This window comes from Pollicipes pollicipes, unplaced genomic scaffold (genome assembly GCF_011947565.3).
Source record: "Pollicipes pollicipes isolate AB1234 unplaced genomic scaffold, Ppol_2.1 Scaffold_4002;HRSCAF=4701_pilon_pilon_pilon, whole genome shotgun sequence".
Taxonomy (NCBI): Eukaryota; Metazoa; Arthropoda; class Thecostraca; order Pollicipedomorpha; family Pollicipedidae; genus Pollicipes; species Pollicipes pollicipes.
The window spans coordinates 13319825-13341907 of record NW_023596420.1 but is presented as its reverse complement, the minus strand read 5'-3'; the positions used below and the strand labels follow the sequence as shown (position 1 = coordinate 13341907).

Here is a 22083-nt window from a genome sequence, read left to right as displayed (position 1 = left end):
CTCTCCCTTCCGCATTTCAGGCAACAAATTTCTCAGGCTCACTCTCCGGCATCCGCAATTACTTCACCTCAACATATTTCTGAGCGAAGGTAAATAACCACCAACTAACGACTATTAACGGGTATAAACGCCGGCAGCACCTCGCTCGGCTTCTGCTATAAAAATGATGCCATCATCATTTGTCTTCGTCATCGTCTGCGTACCATCGAAAAAAAAATCAACATATTAACGAGTCGCTGACGGTGTATTAGTAAACCACACGTTGCTCGCACATAAAAACACACACTTCACGAGCAATGCAGAGCCTCCCATGCCGCAGTCCCGGCTGTTCCGCGACTGGCACTCGCTGGTGGTAACACCATTCGATCGCCACCAGCTCCACCAGCCGCACCACCAGCACCGACGTGTCACCAGCGGCAGCGGCCGCGTCACCAATTCCAGAACACCTGTCGGTAGATGCTGCCCGTCTCGAGAGCCTGCGTGGCGCGCTCCGTGTACTGCTGCAGCATGTCGAGCGTGCGGCGCGGCTTGAGCGAGGCGCCGCAGAAACGGCAGCGGCGGCCGGCCGGCGCCGGGCGCTGGCACACGCGGCACAGGGCTGGGCCGCCGGCCGCCGGCCACGGCACACCTGCAAGACAACAGCGGCCTAGTGAGCGGGGCAGGCGGGCGGCCGGCCGGCTGTTGTGCCGCTCGTCTGCCAGAGCCGTCTGGTGAGCTCAGTGTACTCAGTGCATCCAGGCCCGTTCCTCGCGGCCACCAGCGGCGTCATGCCGTCGAAGCAGCCAGTCGTGTGGTGCATTTCAGTCCTCAAAACGGTGACGTGCTCATGCTGAGGGGTGGCCAAAAGCATTTTGAGCCACGCGCACAAGCGTAGAGCGCTGTGGAGCGCATCGCTATCGTACTATTCCTTGGCTCTGAAAGTTGCATAGAAATGCGGTTGCAAAAAAAACATTCGAGGGGTTGAGTACCCCCCTCCCCCACACACACAGCACGAACGAAAGGCTTTTTTAAGCAAGTAGACAGTTTCGACACATATAAATAAATTCAACAACTCCTTGGCAGGAGCTTGCACTTTCTCCTGCAATAATTCTGCAGTTAGTCCTACTGTAAACTCTGTAGAAGCAGGGACGTAAACACGGATCCTACGGGAATGAATTCAAGGCAGTGGTGTTTTAATTGTAGGTATTTGAGGCTTCAGCACCACGACGGGAGGTATAGGTGAGTAGGCCAATATCTGAGTTGCTTATGAGTTGTTGGTGTTGAAAAGCTGTCTTTTGGGCGAACAATGTCCTGTTCATTTTAAGCACAAAAAGGCAAATGATCTTCAGGAGGTGCAACCGACTTAGATGAACAATGCACATTGGTAGCATGATTTGCGTGTATCTCTTTATAGTTTTTTTGCGACGTCAAACATCCATAGCATCCATAGCATCCATAGCATCATTGTCAGCAAATGACAACCAATCCCACCGTCTATCGTTTCTGCATTTTGCACTCAGTCCATACACCCATGAATCGGCCAAAATCATAATGTCCATGAAGCATGCACTACACTGAGACTACGGGCAAGCAATGCAAAAATAAGCAGCCCAGCCGGGGATCACAGAGGACGTTTCACGGATCGCGCTTCTTTCGGAACAGTCACAGTAGCCGTCCGTTGGTGCCTATTTGGACTTCTGCGCGGATGGTGTCGGATTTAAATCACGTCCAAGACCATGGCCGTAACCCCTGGCGCCCCACAAAGGGGTGTGCATGACGTGAGCAGGGAATGTCGCGGAACAGCGCGTGGACACAGCGCCACCCACCCTCCCGAGCTGTTCACATCTCTGCGCCGTCCCGGGCCTGACAAGCCCAGAACACGCGTCTGTGGCAGATAACATAAAACGATTTTGTACAGGCGCGCATTCATGACATCAGTGCCAAGTTAGAACGCCAAGCTTGTCAGGCTTTGGGGTGCACGCCTTTTTTACATGAACTGCGGAGGGTGTGAAAAGGTGTTATCTGTTAAAGAAAAAGGAGCCACACTTTGATGCATCGCTGCATTAATGCAAAATCCAGCAACAACAAATCCATTTTATTTTCAGTATTCCTCAAAACTGTCATGGGGATGGCCGCTCCCAATAATTGCAGAATGCACTACATGCCACGGCCTTCGAACAATCCAAGCTCTCTTCGTCACAACCATCCACCTTCACAAATATATACTTTTTGCACGAGCCAGATCATAATATATCTATGAAGGACAAACACCGGCGGTCGATTGGCAGACGCTCAACCGATCGACCAATCAGGGCCAAACCGAGACTGGACGTGAAGCAACGCGACATTGCTTGATATGCAGCGGCAACCATTCTGTGAATGTCTCTCGTCTACACTTCTTTGAGATAACATCAGAAGCACGTAAGTGCGCGGAGTACACGATAAAACGTGTACCACGTCAAGTCCACGGTCCTTAAAATCATACTAGCTTAAGACGTGAAGGCCAAATGAACTGACAATAGGATCGGACGTCGCACAATATCATGAGTCCAAAGCATGTCTGACATGTGGCACATTCCAAACGCTAATAATGAAGAGTAAAACTCCGAGCGCTCCAATGAAGCCAGGATCCAGGCACAATTTCTTCTCCAGGCGCGACAACACCACCACATGTCAAACACAATCCGTGTGACTAATGACCGAAGTGGTTAAAATATAAGAGGATCTTCTGCGAGCCCCATGGCACCCCACAGCCCTAGCAACCAAAATCAAATACACGTCCGCAGACGTATCACCAACGTCTGGCAGGAGGAGCCCGCAGAAGTGGCACAGGCGGCGGGCCCTGGCTGTCATCAGATCGGCGGCGCGGCGGCCGGCCAGTCGCCGCGCCGCCCCAGCATGGCGGCCACCTGAGGCCGCTCCAGCTTGTGCACGCGGCCCATGTGGCGGCGCAGGTCCGATACCCGGTTGAGGCACGTGTCGCACAGCGGGCACCGCGTCAGGCCTTCGTGCGTCTTGTGGTGGTGCAGCAGCGACTCGTAGCTGCGGAACGCGGCCGCGCACCGGCCGCAACGGAAGTCGGGCGCTGTCGGGAGGACGTGCAGGTCACAGGCGGCGCCTGGGGCCCGTCCGGCGGGAGGCGAACGGCCCGGGGCAGGAGACATCACCCACGGCATCATACACCGTTGACACCTGCTCTTAACTGCCCCCTAAACTTAAACTTCGAGACGTATGCTTTCTGGGAAGGGACTGGTTCCGCAAGCATGTCCAGTTGGGCGTATAGCACATCGTCGGGACATAGTGTTTGTCGACGAGGTTCAATACCACTAACTGAATATTAGGCGTGTCCCCATTTTAGCAGTTCCGCACTCGGGCGCAGACAGATCACGCAATACGCAAAGCCAGACCCAAGCAATAAGAGCATAAAGGTACGCGGCAGCTGCCGCGATAGTAGATGCCGCGACTCGCAGCCGTAAACCTCATCGGCAGGCCTGCCTCTTCCACCGTGATAGTGCGCCGATGCCCCGGCTCCTGCTCATCCCAACAAAGCCTGCAGCGCAGGAAACCTGACACCCAACGCGACCTCCTGGCCGGAGCCACCAGACCTGGACGCACACTGGCCCTGCTCGAGCCGCGCCGCGTGCGACGCCCCGCCCCGGCGACGGCGGCGGCGGCGGCGGCGGCGGCGGCGGCCGTGGCCCGACTCACAGTTGCGTCAGGTGCGCCGGGCCAGCATCGCACTGACGGCGTCCCTGGCCAGGTTGTGCTGCAGGTTCATGTGGCGGCGCACGTCGGCCAGACGACTGAGGAACTTGCCGCACACGGGGCACGTCGTCTGGCCCGCGTGCGTGCCGCGGTGCGCGTACCACGACGATTTCGATTGGAAACTTCTGTGACATATCGAGCATGCGAACTCCGCGCCTAAAAGACGAGGAGTGGGCCAGTCAATGGGCAGAAATGGCCGGAGCGTGGCCATATATAGGCGGTATTGGTGGTCATAGCTGGTTGTTTCGTGTAATGCGGTATTCGAGTTGGAAACGGATAGCTATGTGAATGCATCTGCCCGTCACTGCCGGAAAACGCAGAGCCCCTGCCATAACATTTCAGCGAAGTTGTGCAGCCACGCCTAAAGTGAATAGATTCAATACCACCTTCGTGATTGCCAAAACTGCGTCTAGGCATCAGCAGGTTCGTTTTTGACCATCAGTAGTATGTGGTGTTGGAGTCTGACGGGAGAGTGGGCAAGTATTTTGCGCGTGAGTAAAACTTAGGTTCAATGGATTTGAACTGGAGATAACGTATACCGAAGCTTCCTACCTTTACAAGAGGAATCTACTAGCGACATGCTACGAAAGCCCGTGGTTTTTTCCGGATTTTGACACACCGCGGACGGACGAAAAAGCGGTTTGATTCGTTTTTTAATTCAAAGACGCATGGAATCAGTAACATCATTGTCACTGTTCACAAATGACGAGTTCTACGCAAATCAAACTGAACGTTACAATATGTGTGCGTGGTTATGGTTTTATTTCAAACGTTACACACTAATCTGGCGTGGCAAGCGCGGTCTGCAGTGCACTGGACCTGAGACATCTTGGTCTTAAACCCTCAGGCGGTCTGCAGTGCACTGGACCTGAGGAACTTGGTCTTGAGCTCTCAGCACTGCCCAGCTCGATAGTCACTACATGAGCGGCACTAGTGACCGCAGCAGCTGCATGCCTCGGCTGCGATTGGTGGCCGCAGTAGCCGCCGCTGTGATTGGTGGCAGCAGCTGCATGCCTCGGCTGTGATTGGTGGCAGCACTATCCGGAGCCACCAGGCATGCTCAGATCAAAATGAAAAATATTTCAAACTCACCGGACTACGAACGCAGGTGTACTCAGACGTGGAATCAAGACAATCGTAGCATACTGGCAGCCTACCCCATGAACTGCGGTTCAAAGCCCAAGGCTCCCCAAACTGCCTTGTATCAGAGCAAAGCAAGGAGCTGCACGACGTTTATTTATGTCCCTTTCCATTCAAAAACATCAAAAATATACGTACAATTCACAATGAAGCTCACAGCACGACGAGCATGGCACGCTTTGCCAGACACTCCTCCCAATCAACAGCCCGACAGGAGCGAATCGATCTGATCCTTGGGAATATGATGTATCAACAGCATGTGGCGCCGCACATCGAACACCCGGCTGAGAAAGCGGCCGCACACTGGACAGTTGGTGACGCCTTCATGTGTCCGACGGTGCTGGTACCAGGAGGATTGAGATCGAAATCGCTTGAAGCATATCTTGCACTGCAGTCTGGAGTCACCTTCCTCTGAAAAAGACGTTGAAATATTGCATGAGTTTGCCGGTTGAAAATGACGTGGATAACATGAATACATTCATGTAGATGTATCCATCCAACGGCGTCACGTTTTTTCTTCTGTTTTTGCTTTTGTTTTTTTGCTTTCGTCATGCAGCTATCTGCAATGGGGAGAGTTGATATAATTACCGAAAACGGTTGAGCTGTACACACTGTATGGATACTAAATGTATCCACGCCATAGAGACGCCATGCATCTTGCGGACCACGTACCCTTCAGCGATATCAAACAGTAGCCAATGTTTGATGTCCCACACCGTAAACATGTAACGTGCATGGGCAGAACGCAGGTCAGCAAGTCATGAACCCTGGTTGCGTTCGTCTCGCGGGAAACGCCAGCTACATACGTCATGCAACGAACCCCGTGCAATAAACACAAGTCATCTGGGCATGAGAGGGCCATTCACAAACCTGGTCGGGCGCTAACACTGAGGATGCCTGCGCTGCATGTGTCGGGTCCTATTGCTGGTCGACGAGAACACAAGACCGCAGAGAACGCACCACGTCTTGCCCCTGTGCACGGCCATGTGGTTGGAGAGCGCTTTGTGGCTGGCGTATCCGCGGCCGCATTGGGCACAGCGCAGTCCACGTCCCGCGGCGTTATCTAACCGCACAGGCTGCGATCAGCGCACGGCATCATGCATGCAAATATGGCCAACGGTGCGCAGGCTAAAGGGATGAGGTGCATGGCGTTCAGACTACAAACTATCGTCACCAAGCGTGCAGTCAGACCAGCGCCGCTGTTGGCGGTAAATTACACAATCGGCAGCTTGTTTCGTAACACAACACCTTCGAGGAAATGCCGCGGTTTTTCCTCGGCCCGGCAATCAATCCATAAAAATACCTCGGCATGATGTGGGTGGCGAGACTGAAATTATCGCGGCAGCGTGAGGCCAAAGGGTGACGACGTCGACAATTTGGAAGAGTTCATGCGACGTTTTCTGAAAAATGATCTGAACGGATGAAACGCTTCGGCAAGCCTGACGCCTTGCATGTACGTGCGGTCCATGCCCTCCCTGAATGTTTGCATAGTCTTGCTCCACCTATGAAATGCCTGTACAGAATATCTCATGGTCAAACGTTCATAGAATATGACTAACAAACCATGAAAATGTGTTGGTCCAATAAACTGCTAAATACCAGACCCTGCGCCCAGGAGTCGTCATCCATTCGTTCCGCATCGTATTTCCGTGCTTGTTACCCCCCCCCCCCCCCCCCCGTCACACCCACCCACCCACACACACACAGGTGTCCGAGTACCTGCTCCGGCGCGCTTCGATGCTGAGAGCCGTGCGTAGCACCTATATAAGGAACAGAAGCCCAGGTTTAAGCAAAGAAAATATAGCGCCACGCAAACAATATCAGCAGTTCAATGCATGCGGTTAACAGATCTCACGACAACATAGATATTCACAGTAATATAGTAATTGGCAAAACCAGGGGATGAGGGCAAGCTGCAATATAAGCGCAAGAACTTGCTGAACAAACAAATAAGGCAAACCCGAGGTATTTTACATTACGAAACAACGGCCGCGCATCTGCAGTTGACACAGTGCAGCAGCAGTTGAAACAACGGCCATTAATGCAGTTGATATCGCAAAAAAATGTTATGTTGCAAGAAAGCCTGGAGATTTGAAAAAATCGACCAGCACGACCAGTCCCAAAATATGCAATATTTGTGTAACGCGTATGGTGTGTATATTGGCGCTGCACGACGCACTCCTCTGCCAAGTCTATATTGCATCGCCTGCCTCTCAGACTGCCAGAAAGGGCGGGCACAACAAGAACCGAATCCTGAACTTCTGATTTTCCTGACACCCAGCACTAACAACTACATGACCACATACCAATGCCGAGCTATGATATCGATGATTGGGGTTTTAGGGCGCGTCGACTTCTAGGGTCATTTTGCGCCAGCTATGATATCGAAAAAAAAACATGATTTCAAGCGCCTAGTATTGGGCGAATTTCTGACGACACTGACGCATTAATGACCTGATAAACAACCGCAGAAGCAGGCACCTGCTGAGGCCCTCGCTCAGGCATGTTGCGAATTATCTTTGTCGACTTGGTAACACTCAGCGGTTATCGCGAAGTCCTCATAGCATCACTGAGATGTATTCTGACTCAAGCCTTTTCCAATGAACGGCACCAACAACACTCACATACACTGCATGTATTATTTCGGAAAGGGAAGTGCAGAAAGGAAGAAATGTACACTTTTCGGAAAAGACAACGTAACCGATGAAGATCACGCAATTTTACTTTGCTTCAACTAGATAGGTCAGTACACTGGACAAGTTCTCCATTCGAGTATTTTCGTATCCCAGAAAAACAACTAGCCATACTATCGCACGGCCCAATCACCACAGAACCGTCACGCCACACCGTTCTTTCAGAAACGACTTCAACGGCGCGTGGAAAACGTCCACTGCATTAGAGCGGCCGCAGCCCATGACACGTCCAACCGGCCGTGCACCGCTCGCGCCGGAGTCACACCTGGACTCCATGGACGCATTTCATGTGTCGATTGCGCACGCCACACGTGCTGAAGAACTTGCCGCAGAGGTGGCAGGAGGTCCGCCCACTGTGCAGACCCATGTGGTGGCCGAGCGCGTCGCGGCTGCCGTACCTCTTGCCGCAGAACTGGCAGGTGTGGGGCGCGACGCCGCTCCCTCCGCCGGTGGCCGTGCACAGACCTGCCGCTGGGCCAACGACAGCTGCCAGTCGCGCTTCACCAACGGACGGTCGCCATGCGGTCCCATCCACGCCTTCCATGAGTGGCAGGCCTGACACGCGTACGGTCGAAGCGTCATACACCTCGCAAAGGCTGATTTTCGTACTGTGTTCCTGACATTAAAAACTATACAAACATGTGTATATATATATATATATATATATATATATATATATATATATACCTGCTGCGTGCGTGCGTGCGTGCGTGCGTAGGTGCGTGCGTGCGTGCGTGCGTGTGTGTGTGTGTGTGTGTATGTGTGTGTGTGTGTGTGTGTGTCTGCATTACCGTGTGCATTGCCGTGTGCCATGTGCGAGTTCATACTTTTCACTTCCCTGATGCCTTGCTAGCAGACAAATATATAATCCTGGGTAACACAAAGCCCACAAATACAAAAATACGGCCATCCGCCGGCGACGCCGTACTTAACGTTCTTCTGAAAGGCTCAAAGCCTGCCTTAAAATGACGCCAGGCACAAGTGGCGCTACCCCGCGTGAAGCGAGGTGGTCGCGATGGCCACTTCAGTCAACACTAGAGTACCAAGCGCAGCCCGGCACCGCGCTCCGATTCGCGTCGTCCACGAAACCCGCACCCCGCTCAACTAAACGGAGCATGTAGCTTGCATGTATGTAGCCCGCTCAACTAAACGGAGCTTTTTGTACTTCTCACTCATTGTCAGATCAGACGTGCACTTTTTGATCGGTATTTTCAAATGTCTCGAATCCTGGATGGTTTAACAGCTCGATTTGGAGTAGCCGCTCCTACGGGAGAAATTGCATTAAACTCCCTGCTCACAACTATGAAAATAATAATATACATTTCATGTGCATTAATTTTCCAACGTGTGTGTTGTGCAATGTTTGCAACACACATATTTCCCAAAATATTTGTGTCATTAATGCTACGAAATCTTGAAACACTATTCTGGCAAAAAATGTGCCAACATAAAGCTATTATCCAGCGAATTCGACGAAACATCGTGCTATGGCTCTGATTTGTCCCTTCAGTCAATCGCCAGTCACTCTTTGACGAGGCGCACTTTAGCTTCAGGAATGGGAGTATCACATAGGTCATAGTGACGTAAAGGTTCAAACTTCAACCAACGCGCTTCTCGGTAACAGGTCCTTGCCGCCCACCGGGCCAACCACAAACGTTCTTGTATCCGAAATAGTGGAGGTGCCACGACGATGGTCATGGCGGCGATCGTGACTGCGCTGAAGAAACGCAGTGCTGTTACAAACGTTGACAGCGTAATTTGGACACGAAAATAATCAAAACTGATTTTATATATATATATATATATATATATATATATATATATATATATGACTAGACGGCGTTGCACTGGCACTGCCTAGTCTGCGAGACGTTACTGGTCCCATGGTTTCACTTGAGTAGGCTTTTTAAATATGCTCAAAGGAGGGACACTCCTTTTAATCTGTTTGGGCAATAAACCTGAACGGTTTATAGAGCTTTGCGCGGCATTGAGGCCGCATTATCAAGACTTCTGATAACATGAAAGGATAAGGGAGCCCAACCGTCCTAGAAGTGACAATACTGACCTGCAATGTCGCCATGTTCCTGAGCAAATACTGGCTGTGATGACCAAAGAAATGGGCGAACTCCGAAACATCCTGCTTGCACTTCGGACCATTTGTTCACGTCGATCACCCGGATTATTTAGCCAGTTTATTTTCACGCACAATGGGACAACTTTGTCATTTTCACAGAACGTTCACTTGGCCAGATGTCCGATTCCGTGCACCACCCGCACGTGCTTGTTGCGCGCGCTGGTGGTGGCAAAGCACTTGCCGCAGATCCAGCAGTTGGTGAGGCCCTTATGCAGCGTCATGTGGTTGTTGAGCGCCTCTCGGCTGCCGTAGCACTTGCCGCACATGTGGCAGCGCGGCCGGCGCGCACCGCCCTCCGGGTCGCCGGCTGGGCACAGCGTGCACGGCGTTAGAGGCGCGAACACGGCACCGGCTGGCGCCGCACGGCAGCCAGCAACTTTAACGAGTTTAACGAGTAACTTAATGCAGCGCACAACTGCTCCCCTTTCGCTAAAACCTTCGCCAAGACAAAATTGCAGCGTGCATCTGCTCATGTGCCGCATTTCTGGCCCGACGAGCAAACAGAACCGAACGTGCCCGGCAGTGAAATTTTCGCACAAGGCTGTTACTCGCACAAGGACTTTACGAGCGGTGAAATACTTCGTTGTCGTGGCTGGTCAATGCGTGGCAAAAGCGAAAACGGGGGCCTGTGGCTAATCGACGTAGGGAGTATCGTAGGAACAAGTCTAGCAACCCAGCCATCTCCAAACACACCGTAACACTTGCAGCAAAGCCAGTTTGGGATTCCCATTCGCCAGGCCATCGGCATTTGTGGTGCGTGGCTTAAAAATGCGCATGAATGTAAGGTCACGCGATAAAAGTTTGTAAGCACAGATCGCATGGCCAAAAATGGAAGGCCAGGGTGCGCTGGCAGGCGGCATGGATGCAAACAACCTAGTTGTTCCGAGACCCGTTCCAAATACTCGTGGCCACGTCTCAAAGGCCCGTGACCACCGCCCTACAACTGCTGGAAACGACACCAAAGTTACACCGCACGCAGCTACTGCCTTGCAACAGAGCTTGATAGGGCACCATACGGCTGGGGGAGGACATGTATCAGGCCGTGACGTCGGTTATGGGTCCAGGCGCAGATGCCATAGCGCGCACAGGGCATCACCGTTCATGTACAGAACTTGTGCGGGAGGACCAAGCGGAGGAAACCTGCGGCTTAACAGCAACAGGTCTCATTTGATGGACCCCGAAAACAGTACGGTATTACTTGAATACAAATTTACAAGTTTATGTTTAAACTGCACCTCCAAAGAACATGCTACACAAACAAAAATGAGGCGAATTTGGAAAAAAACGGCTGCTTTTTGTTCGAAGTATCCATTCATAGCTAACATCATTGCCAACACTAGTTGCGAATCTGTCCCGACGTACCGAGCACTAAGTAAACCACCTGTAGAAAGGCTGCAAAGCCATACATTTTCATCGACCAATTCGTAGGCAACTTGCTATTTTTGCATCTCTTATCTTGCTTGCTAAATTTCTTTGCTAGAGAAAAGTTGCAAGCACTATTAGAAAGCTTTGCCCCCCCCCCCCCCTCCCCCATATTACAATCCTCGCGATTTCGGTACGCGTGCGCATGCACATACGATGACGTTCACCCCCGCATTCGGGTCCAACCCTTCACTACTCCATCCAGGCGCGCGGTGATCAGAACAGCGCATTCACTGACAGTACGTGTCGCCGCCTACGGCCTTCGTGCAGGCGGGACACCCCAGAGCACACCCAACGGACCTGTTTCCAACGGTAAGAAGGTAAATTTTACTTATTTGCCTGCAAAACAAGGATAGGGTTGTTGTGACAGTCATAGTGAGCATTGGAGCTGCTTTCACAAGTTCTACCATCCTACTTATTTCTAACAAGCGGAAAAATACACCACGAAAAAGTAGCTTTTCCACGAAGAAATATTCAACCATTGCCGTCATTGAAAAGGCAGTCGCCAAAGCGCGCAAGCCTCGCATACACCATGTTATAACTCACAACTTGAGGAACTTTACATAGCGTAAACGGCAAAGGCCTGGAAGGAATGCATCAAATGAATCGTGGAAACGTGCCACAAAGTCCGCGCATTTAGCGTAACTCAATTCTTCCGCGCGTCTTATCTATAAGTGGCAGAACGAATGGCACAGCGCAATGACGCGGTGCCATAATGCCCAACGCCGAGACGGCATCTGAGTCGTATGCCGCAGCCCCAAAAGCTGCACCAAAGCATCCAAACACAAACTGTGTGCAGATCGCCTGAGTGTGTTTGTTTCATGTAGACATATTTACAACATAAACAATCCCCGAAATCCTCAGAATACGGCAAGCTGCACATGATCACTTTCGGTCAAATAGGGCATCAACGTTCAACGAATGCTTCAACATCCGCCAATATCGCGAACATCTTAATTCCGCTTCTGCTCACAAGTCCTGTAACCGGGATTCGGCACGCATTTATCTATGTAGGCTTACACGGTTTGGTACGGTATTGGCCGCCGTATTTCATATAGTTGTATATCAACTCCATTTCAGCAGCGTATTTTGGGGTTCGGCTTGCTATTAAGAAGCGAAATGCGTGCAGCGGATATCAATACCCCACAGAAATGTATGCGGCAGTTTGAGTAAAACGTCTCTACACACCAAGCGACAATACCCTGCGACCATGCGGGAGGACCTATGGCGCAATTTACGTTCTCAAATATACAGACGCGGGTCCGGCACAGAAACCAGAAATCTGTCACCGCCGCCACGCAAAACACGCTGCTCCCAACAGCGCACGTGCACGAGCACCACGGGTGCAGCATATCACTGGAAAATACAGGATGCCCGAATTAACACCAAACAAAACTGTTCACAACAGCTTTTCACCCTCGGACGCAGATTTGTTGAAGTACAGCAAATGTCATCACAAATGTTCGACGGCGAGAGCTCCCGTCATTTTCGCAACCCCTTGGGCGGATCCTACGGCTGGAGATACCGGCGATCTGAAGGGCACTCTGAACGACGTTGGAAAGATCCATTTGAAGCTGTCATTTCAAAACAACGAATGAATGACTTTCTGGGATAAGACCTTACGCTGAGCAGTTTGTTGTGCGAGGCCTCACCCCCGACATTCCATCGTTCAATCACAGGTCAACGGCACAGTTTCGCGGCGGAGATTTAACGTAGATCAGTGCTCGGTTCGCTCCGTCCTGCCCTCTGCCGCCAGCTGACCTCCAGAGCAGCTTGGCAAAACAGACAGCAATGGGCGCAAATAACCGATACAGTTGGCGCGCCCTTAACATTCAATAAGTGACTAGTGCAGCTGCTGCCACCGGCCGCGGGCCATACCTGCTAACGACAAGTAGACAGTGCCTAAAGAGACTCGCACCCACCCCGCCACGCGTGGGCGGATTGGACTAGAGCCCACCCCGCCATGGGTGGGTGGGTTGCGATGCAGGCGGTCTAACCAGCTGAGGCATTGGCAAGGACATATATCGTTTGTCCATGGTATGTTTGGGATTCCATACTGGTGCAGCTTTCAGAATTTTATCTCAGTTTGCTTGGAACGTCATTTTAAGACTATAGGATTACAAGACTCCAATGTTTGAATTCTGTGAATCTAACCCTCAGCTCTAGTTTCGATGCATTCACATAAATATTGGTAACGAGCAGCATGACTACGCAATCTCAAAACTGAAACCTCCTTTTCTAGAAGACAATCCAAACGCCATATTTATATACGCTGAACGGGGTTCGGTCACTACTATTACAGGGAACAAAAGACGCTCAGTATGCGAGCGGGGAACATCGCAGCAAAGGCGCCCATACCTCTGAAGTGATAAAGCGTTAAGGTGCATTCCATGTAAGGAGGTATCCGGCATCACCAGTAACAATAAACTTGCGCAACTCACCAAGGCTTACGTACCAGTCACTGTTCGCAAAGCACCTGTTCCGTTTGTCACGTTGCAGACACAGCCGAAACAAGTTCAAAACCGATGTCACGCCATGTTTCGCCTCCATTCGCCGGTATGTTCGCATCGCAAAGATGTGACCTCGGTTTCAGCCAGTGACACTAACTGCATCAAACACAACACTGAAATTACAAATTTGCGAATACCATAATTACATCAGTTCCAACAGAAGACATCAACTGCAATCGAATGGGGAACTGAAAACACCGACATGCGAATGCGATGACCCCACCTAGCACCACCAGGAACTTCGGTCTTGATGACCGACCATAAGGTGTAAGTAGCATGTCCGTATTCACCGTCAACTGCGATCATTAACTATACGGTATGGATAATGTTTTTTTACATATTGTCGATGTCTGGTGCGTAAGCAGTTAGACGGAGCCTGGACTGGTCTTAAGTGCTCTGTTATACCGGTAATACTCTGTAGTACTACCGGTATAACATAGTACTCTGCTACATCGGACTTAACATGCCTTATGGAAATTATTGATGGTAATTGGAGAGGTGTTGTTTGTTTTGTGTGCTCGTTTGGTATCCACCACGTTCAAATGGGTTAACCCAAGTTACTAGTGCTTTATAGCGAGTTACCATTGACAGATGAGCGTCAGCTAAGGTAAGCTGGGGACGAATACGTTGAAATATGCCTCCTAACTGCATCACGAAACAGACCGGTGAATGAACGACAAGCTACGTTCATCTCCCTTAGAAAGGGGGTCGCCTTGGTTATTCCCAGTTTCCTATGCTTAGGAAACACCTATGTCACCTTTGCTCGCACCCAAAAACGCACAATTTTCATTCTCGGATCGACATGGACTGGATTTTGAGCTCAGAATGATGTAAGGCGCTGTCCGGTAGAAACTGCGACGCGTTTTGAAAGGTTCGACGCTGCTAGCCGACCTCATGGCCACGAGTGACATTCAAGAGCTGCATTCTTTAACCAGTGCCTCCTGGCACATAGAAGCTGCAGGGTTTTCGGGACCTCTCAATGCCGACAAATCATGATTCTCCCGCCTTCCTTATACCAGTACGTGGGCCCCGTTATAACGTTTCCCAACGAATGGCTTTCACCCTGGCAATGTGTAGCTTAAAACCCGATTTATATGCTGAGGGTATTATAGTTTACCTGGATGGCCTCATGATGACAAACCCAATGGGATATAAAGTGACATGGGCAAAGGCGTTAGCCCGCCCCTGTCAGGCAGCAACATAACCTACGGAAGAGTCAATTGCCTGAAGTTGTGGAGATTAAATGGAGACGTAAAACTAGTGCCTGCGATAAAAAAGATCGCCCAGTTTTTTATCAGGTCCATGATTTGCAAAAACGCGCCCTCTTAACCCCGGTACAATCTAATGGGGGAATGAACACATTTGTGACAGCTGCATTTTTCATGTAACTTTTACTGGATACCTCACTGGATACCTCACTGGATAACTTTTACTGGAACCCCATATCTGTATCCATCCCCTGAAGATCTTAAGTGGGTTTTAACACCGAACGCCACATGTAGCAATCGTTTGACTGATTTATACTGAGAGATAAGCAACGCATTCATACCGCGAGAGGATTTCAAAAGCAAAACATATTACATTACCGGACCAGCCAATGATCATGTGCTGTCAGCGGCTGGCCAGTGCCTCAGTAGTTCCTACCTAACGCATGTCGCTAACCACAACACGCCTGCAGCACTCTCCAACACCGGCCGGCAGGCGGCCCCCGGCATGACGACACCAGAGGAGACAGCAGCCCGCACAGGGCCTGGCCAGCACGAGCCGGCTGCTCTTCACGCCCGCCAACCGGGCATGGCGAAGTGCGGCCTGCGGCGGACGGCGCCGTGACAAAGAAGACAGCTGGACTCACCTGTGCGGCTGCGGGCAGGGGCCGGTCTGGCAGTGCCGGGCGACGCTCGGCTCCGCGGCGGTGGCGGCACGGCCCGCGGCGGTGGCGGCGCCGCCCGCGGCGGTGGCGGCGCGACCCGCGCACGCGCGGGCGCCACATCGCGGCCGGCGCGGTGCCTATCTCCCCTCTCCCACCACGCCGAGCGGCCCAAACGCGCGTCCTAACCGGCCCTGCCTGCCTCACCTAGCCTGTTCCTAACGGGCTCTATCGCCCCTAACGCTGCCCTATCTTAACCTAGCCGGGAGGGGATGGACTGGCTGACTGCAATGCACCGCATTTAAATTTTGCCTACCGTTTTGTGAGAGTGGGTTAATTGCGGTTTTAATTTCACATGTTTTGTTTCAAGACACACGGTAGCACTGTACAAAGCAAAAGCTGGCCACAAAGTCAAACAGAGACGAACGCGAGGCATCCAGTGTCAGACGCATCGTGGGTCTCGTGCAATTCTACCGTCTGTACTCTGGCTGCTCTAACAATACCGCTCGATGGAGCAATATCATACAAAACCATTCAAAATGCCGACCGCAAAACTGCCCACAGCGCAGCGCGAAATTTCCACAAGCCACAGTCGTAGGGCTGCAGCTAGAGCACGACGCAGATCGGTGCCGGCGCCGCGCGTTGTGCCACTGCCGGAAACGCCACGAAGCGCGCTGACACTGAACGGCCCGCCAGTTACGTTATCGACGTCTGGCCGCGATCGTGTACCGTTACGTTACCAGGCAACGTTACCGTTACGTTGTTAACTGTCGGGAGCGTTGCAGCGACAAAAAACAAGCGTACACACACCCCACAACCACACATGGAATGACGGGAGAACACTGTCTGCTGAGTCACCGCCCCACACGAACTCAATCTGAGCAACATTCCTCCGGCAAGTCAGCCCCACCCGACTAAACCCTATGGGCAGGGCGCAGCAGAATACTACATTTGAAAATCCACGAGCTGAACTGAGCTATTTCTTGACATGTTCTGAGCCAGTCAACGAACAGGATAATTAAAGTGGAAACCAGGTGACAGACACAAAAATGGCCTCAATGTTGCAATTTTCAGGATTTTTTATTCATTCGTTAAATTTCTTGTGTGATCAACGTCACGGCAAGGCGATAAGAGCGGTCCACATTGAGGTGGGACATCGATACTGAGAAGGAAAGCAAAGGAGGCAGACATACAGCCTGGCGCAATTCCATGTAATCTCCACGAATCACATCCATCCCGGCAGCATAGTGCAGCTTACTGAACATCTGTCAACCTCCCGCCACCAACGTCTTTTACGATCAAGTTTCCATAACGTTTAGATAGAACTGTTTTAGGTTAGCTAGTTTTGTGAGTTGAAAGGAAACTAAATACAACGTAACGTTGATTATCGCACTTTTACCCTAACCATCTACAGGGTGAAAGCATTCTTCCTTCAGCTTTTCCGGGCCAATTTTCTGATAGACTGACCAGATGTTCAACTCAGAACGGTTGGCAGCGACAAATATATATGAGGCCACACCTTTCCACAATATAATTACCTTTCAGTAGTCCAATTCCCTTTAATCTACGGGAGTCGTGGAAAGTACGCATCATATATCCTTAGGTCTCATGTTACTCGAAATGAAGCGAATCGAAGGTCCCACAGTAAAGGACTACGCGGGTTGGGTAAACCCCGGGTGCCCATATGGTATAGAATGGGTAGCAGGCTGGGCTGGGCTCTGATTTGGTGACCATCAATGGCATAGGTACTGCCATGGGTGGAACGTTTACTAAAGCTGGGTAGATGCTTCGAAATATACTTGAAAAATGATGACGTTCGTGCTTTTTTGGCCTAATTAGCTTCATCAATCATGAACGCAAAACCGTACGTTCGGGGTCAAACTTCACTGAAGCTTCTCCATAATTCATAACCAGAGCCGGAAAATGCGAAAGGAAAATGCGAGCACAACAACGACGTGCGACCACAACAGATTAGGCATGAGTATAGAAAGGGCATGGACACGAAATGATGGGTATGAAGTGGATTGGGCAATGTATGCTACCCGTAAAGGCCTTTACCCCACAGCAAAGCTTTTCTTCGCTGGCATTGTGGTGCACGTGAAATATGGGGATGACCCAGCCAGCATTCCCACCTACGACTGTGACCTATGATCAGCCAAAGCCTGGAATATCAATTCTGTGTAGCACTGCCTTGACGACATGAACGAAAAGTCGCCGCGGACCACAGTATCAATGCCATGTTTTGGGGCGCGCCGACATCTATGATCCCTTGGCCAGCACCAACGCGAATCGGGACGTTCCCAGCGCTCCCAAATAAAGCCCGGAGTATGCCTGCCTCTTGCAATCGCTTCGTTCGAGTTTGCGTGGCTCATCCCCTGGCCGGCAACGAGCCCGACAGCAGACAGTGTTCTCCCGGTGCGAGCGGACGGAGACCTACCTGTGCCGGCGCTGCCCTCCGACGTGCCTGCCGCGAACATCGCCCCACCTGCAACAACCACCCCGACGCTCGTCACAGCTCGGTTCGGCTGCACCACGGGTCTGTCCGACCGCATCCAATGCGGCAGACTGACTGTTGTGTCGGCAGCACCGGTTTGAAACAGCGAAAGCGTGAATCGACGCAATTCTAAGGAATCGCGGAGCAGGTCGTAAGCCGGAGCGTTCAGTTTTCCAAAGTGCGACGCACGCTTGTCTGTATTCGTACGTATCTGGATTAGACCCTGCCGTCCAGCTCCCTGCTGCTTTCCCAACGCTCCAGCAGCATATTCATATTCATTCCGTATGTGCTCCGAATGATATTCCGTAGTTGAGGAACGGCAGGAGACCAGCTGCAGCTTCTCAGCCCTAAAACATGCATGTCCTTTACAGCAACTCAAAAGCCCTAAAATGTTACCCTTACTCCAGTGATTATGCCCTGAAATTCATGCCATTTCTAAACATCACTCCAGATATGAGCGTAACAAATGAGCAGCAATTGGTGACAAGCTTGCGTCCAGCCATACCGCGGCCCCGCTCCGAGACTGACCTTGGCCGGGGTCCGAGATGGGGATGGCGCCCAGCGACTGGTCAGAGTCGTAGCTACCCTCGTAGTCGACCACCTGACCGAGCGCCGCCAGGCCCTCGTCGTCATCCGCAATGTCTATCTTCTCCACTTTCACCACGCCACTCCTGTCCGTATCCGGCCGCGGTCGGCGGCACCGGCACTATCTCCTGCGCAAGCGACGTCGGCGCGGGCGGCCCGGCGGCAGGTGACGGCTGCACCGGCGGCAGCGGCGCCGGCAGCGGGGCCGGCAGCGGCGCCGGCGGCGGCGGCGGCGGTGGCGGTGGCGGTGGCGGCGGCGGCGGCGCGTCCGCGGGCGCTGCCGCCGGCGAGGCGACGGCCGAGGCAGGCGAGGCGACCGGCTCGGCGGCGGCTGGCGTGGCCGGGCCCTCGCCGCCGCTCGAGCCAGAGTGGCGGCGCCGCTTGCTGGCCGGCGAGGCGGGCGGCCGCGGCGCTTCGGGCGGTGAGTCGACCGACACCACCTCCGGTGCGACCGCGAAGCTGTTGGCGGGCGGCGCCGGTGCCGGGACGAGAGCGGTCGCCACGCGCTTCGTTAGCGGCGCTGCCGCTGGCAGCGGCCGCTTGGTGGGCGTAGCAGGCACACGGGACAGCGGCGCCGGCGCCGGACGCTTCGGGAAGGTGCGCGAGGAAGGCGGCAGCACGCGCGGTGCAGGCGGAGCTGGAGCTGGCGTTGGCTCCTGTGAAGAGAACCGAGCATTAGACAAAAACAAATGCACGGACGAAGGGCAAGAGCAGCTCCGGTTTACCCCATTCGCAGAAACATCTGAACATCTGCAACATTCAAATGGTGATTTACCTGCCATTTCCTCCACCCATCGTCGTCACTGGGGTTTTACGACGCACTCAGCTGCTGAGGCAACACAGCGTCGCCTATCTCCCACTCTCGCAGGGAGGGCAGGCACCGCGGGGAATCCAACCCCGTACCACTGGTTTCCCAGACGTGTGGCATAACCACATTACCGGTATATACATCAAAACAATGTAAATAAAGTGGCCACCTCAAGACTATCATTAAGGCATCCTCCAGTGATTTGCACGACTCGCTCTCATTGGGCATGTTTTGTTTTCTTTATTGCGCATCGTCAGCCAACGTTACACAAAGCATAGCAGCCAACATGTCATAACACTTTCTCTTGAAATAACATCAGCATAGGCATCGAACGCCTTCCTGTTGCGTAGATTAACTTTACCGGCATAATTCGTCGCGCCAATGCTTGGCGCTACCAAAGACATTGCAGGAAACGCGCCATGTTGCTTCCAGAATCCTCGGGGCCAATCACAGATCACTGTTTTAGAGCCCCACCAGCAACGTCACAATACGTTGCGATGAGGTCTGGTATTGCGGACGAGATTGCAATTTACCTCATCTTGCAAAAACACTCTCTACAGTCCGCTGGATTGTGCACTGATGCGCTTTGAAAAGAATAATTGATGATAACATCTCATAACGTTTTCTTACATCAAATACCAAAGGTAATTTTTATATTACATCGGCTCACGAGCTAACCCTGTGAACATCACCATGCCACGTGGGGAGGGTGAGCTCTTCAGAAATCAGCACATGCGGTTAAATTGCAGCCAAAAGTTGGTAGATGTCAACAACTCGTGACAAGCCAGTACTCACCTTGTCGTCGTCCCCGGTGAGGCCCCTGACTTGCAGCATTTCGGCGGTCTTCAGGAAGCTGCTGAGCTGGCCCTGGGTCACATTCACCTCACCATTGTACACAAATTCTATCACTGCTCGCAGGTCACTGTAAGTGGTGTCTTTTAAGAAAAACACTGGGTGCTGGCACGGGTTTTCCTGAAATGGAAAACGCATCATTAACAGATGCTACCTTTCTGGACGCAGAATTATTGCCTGTGTCACTAGTTGGAAACAAACATTACGTGATGGGCCTTATTGAATTGCCGCTGTTCTGCAAAGAAAAAAGGGGCAGATTGAACAGGCATTAAAATGCCCAGTATTTCAGTTGCAGTGTACACTGAGCCTTGTTCTTAGCATATTCAGGTAATTATACAGATGACGTGCACATAATAAAGGTAAAATGTGTAATGAAAACAGCAATGTGATGAGCTTTTCTGTGCAAAATATAAAAAATAAACAGTAAGGGTGACAATCCTTTTATCATTCATCATCAACGAGCATATCAAGCACTTGGGCCACCAGCCAGCCATACCTTTAGAAGCTCTCGGAAATATGGGCTGCAGGCAGACAGCATCATCCTGTGAGCTTTCACCTTCTTCCCTTCACAGCACAGTGTGATATCTACGAGCTCCTCATCTTGCCGCAAGTCCTCAAACACAGCAGTCACACTGTTCCTGAAGTCATTCCACTTGAGGCAAAACCTCTGGCTGTCACCAGCCATGCTGATCTGGAAAATGCCACCAAAGGTCACCAAACAGCATCATGAAGCTTAGCTTCCTATAAAGGCACAGACTGCCTAGGAAAGGGTTAACTAATACTACTCAGCTGTCCCACTACCTTTTTGTGAGATAAAAATAAAGAAAAGCAATGGACAGCCCACATCAAGTTCAGCCCACAATTGCTAAGCCAGTACATGCCACAATGGCCAATGCCAATGCAGGTCACAAAACGCCCTAAGGATAAAAAATTATTGAACTGCTCCAGGGGCCTCCAAAACCTACAAAAAGGGCTGTATACCTTCACAGCCAGCATGAAACCAAAGGTCATGCTTTTGCGTCTCAGTAGCATATGGTGCTGCTAATGAAGGTTAAGGGCCACAGATCAAGATCAACAAGTCATGTTATAGTCTGCTAGCCCTGGTGGATGATTTTGTTTCTTTTTTTACTTGAAGGAGCTATTGTATTAACACCTGTTGGGTGCCACATGCATATAAACAACACAAGTGTATTGTGATTTGCATGTGAAAAGTGGGCTTCACAAATTGCTTTCATATAGTACTCACACATTGGCCTTCATTTTTCTATTTTTTGTGTTCGCGTGTGTTATGTAGTGCAACCTTCTCTGGCTTTGACTTGCAATTTGTCAGGCAAGGTGAATCACAATAAAAAAGCACGTAAGAAACAACAAGGGATATGGCAAAATATTGTTTGTAAGAGAGAGAAATTTGGTGTATGTCTTCACTCAAAGCATGGCATGACCTTTGGCCACCTGAAGAGGTCACTGGTTGGAGGAGCAGGTCCATATAAAGGTAAAACAAGCAAGTTCATAAAAAGGTAAAATGAGCAAATTCATATCAAGATGAAACAACTTTCATTATTCAATGGCAGTGTTGGAAAAATCGACGTTTCCTGGAATAATGTATACCAGGAGATTTTGTACTCCAGGATTGTGACTGGGTTAAGTGAAATATTTTGTACTCCACCATAATGCTACAAAAACAGTTTCGGAAAAACTCATTTTACCTCTCTGTTTCAGGACAAAACAAAGCCAGAAGGTGAAACAGCTTGGGACTTGCTGCTTCCATCATGAGCCACGCAGTGATAACTGCAAGAGCACAAATCTTGCTCCCACCAAACTTAGATGCTCAATA

The 22083-nt window shown here is 51.3% G+C and overlaps 2 protein-coding genes across 2 annotated transcripts; both read right to left on the bottom strand.

The window, feature by feature from the left end:
* Window positions 1–428: 428 nt before the first annotated feature.
* Window positions 429–7944, bottom strand: LOC119094117 (zinc finger protein 768-like). Its single transcript, XM_037217193.1, has 4 exons — window positions 7932–7944; window positions 3721–3900; window positions 2889–3064; window positions 429–527 (listed from the first exon to the last, which is right to left on the bottom strand). The coding sequence occupies exons 1-4, from the start codon at window positions 7942–7944 to the stop codon at window positions 429–431; spliced, it is 468 nt and encodes a 155-aa protein (XP_037073088.1).
* Window positions 7945–9802: 1858 nt separating this feature from the next.
* LOC119094116 (zinc finger protein 526) lies at window positions 9803–20231 on the bottom strand. Its single transcript, XM_037217192.1, has 5 exons — window positions 20193–20231; window positions 19025–19245; window positions 18533–18675; window positions 17948–17995; window positions 9803–10018 (listed from the first exon to the last, which is right to left on the bottom strand). Exons 1-5 carry the CDS (start codon window positions 20229–20231, stop codon window positions 9816–9818), a joined length of 654 nt encoding a protein of 217 aa, XP_037073087.1. The 3' UTR covers window positions 9803–9815.
* Between the last annotated feature and the right edge of the window lie 1852 nt (window positions 20232–22083).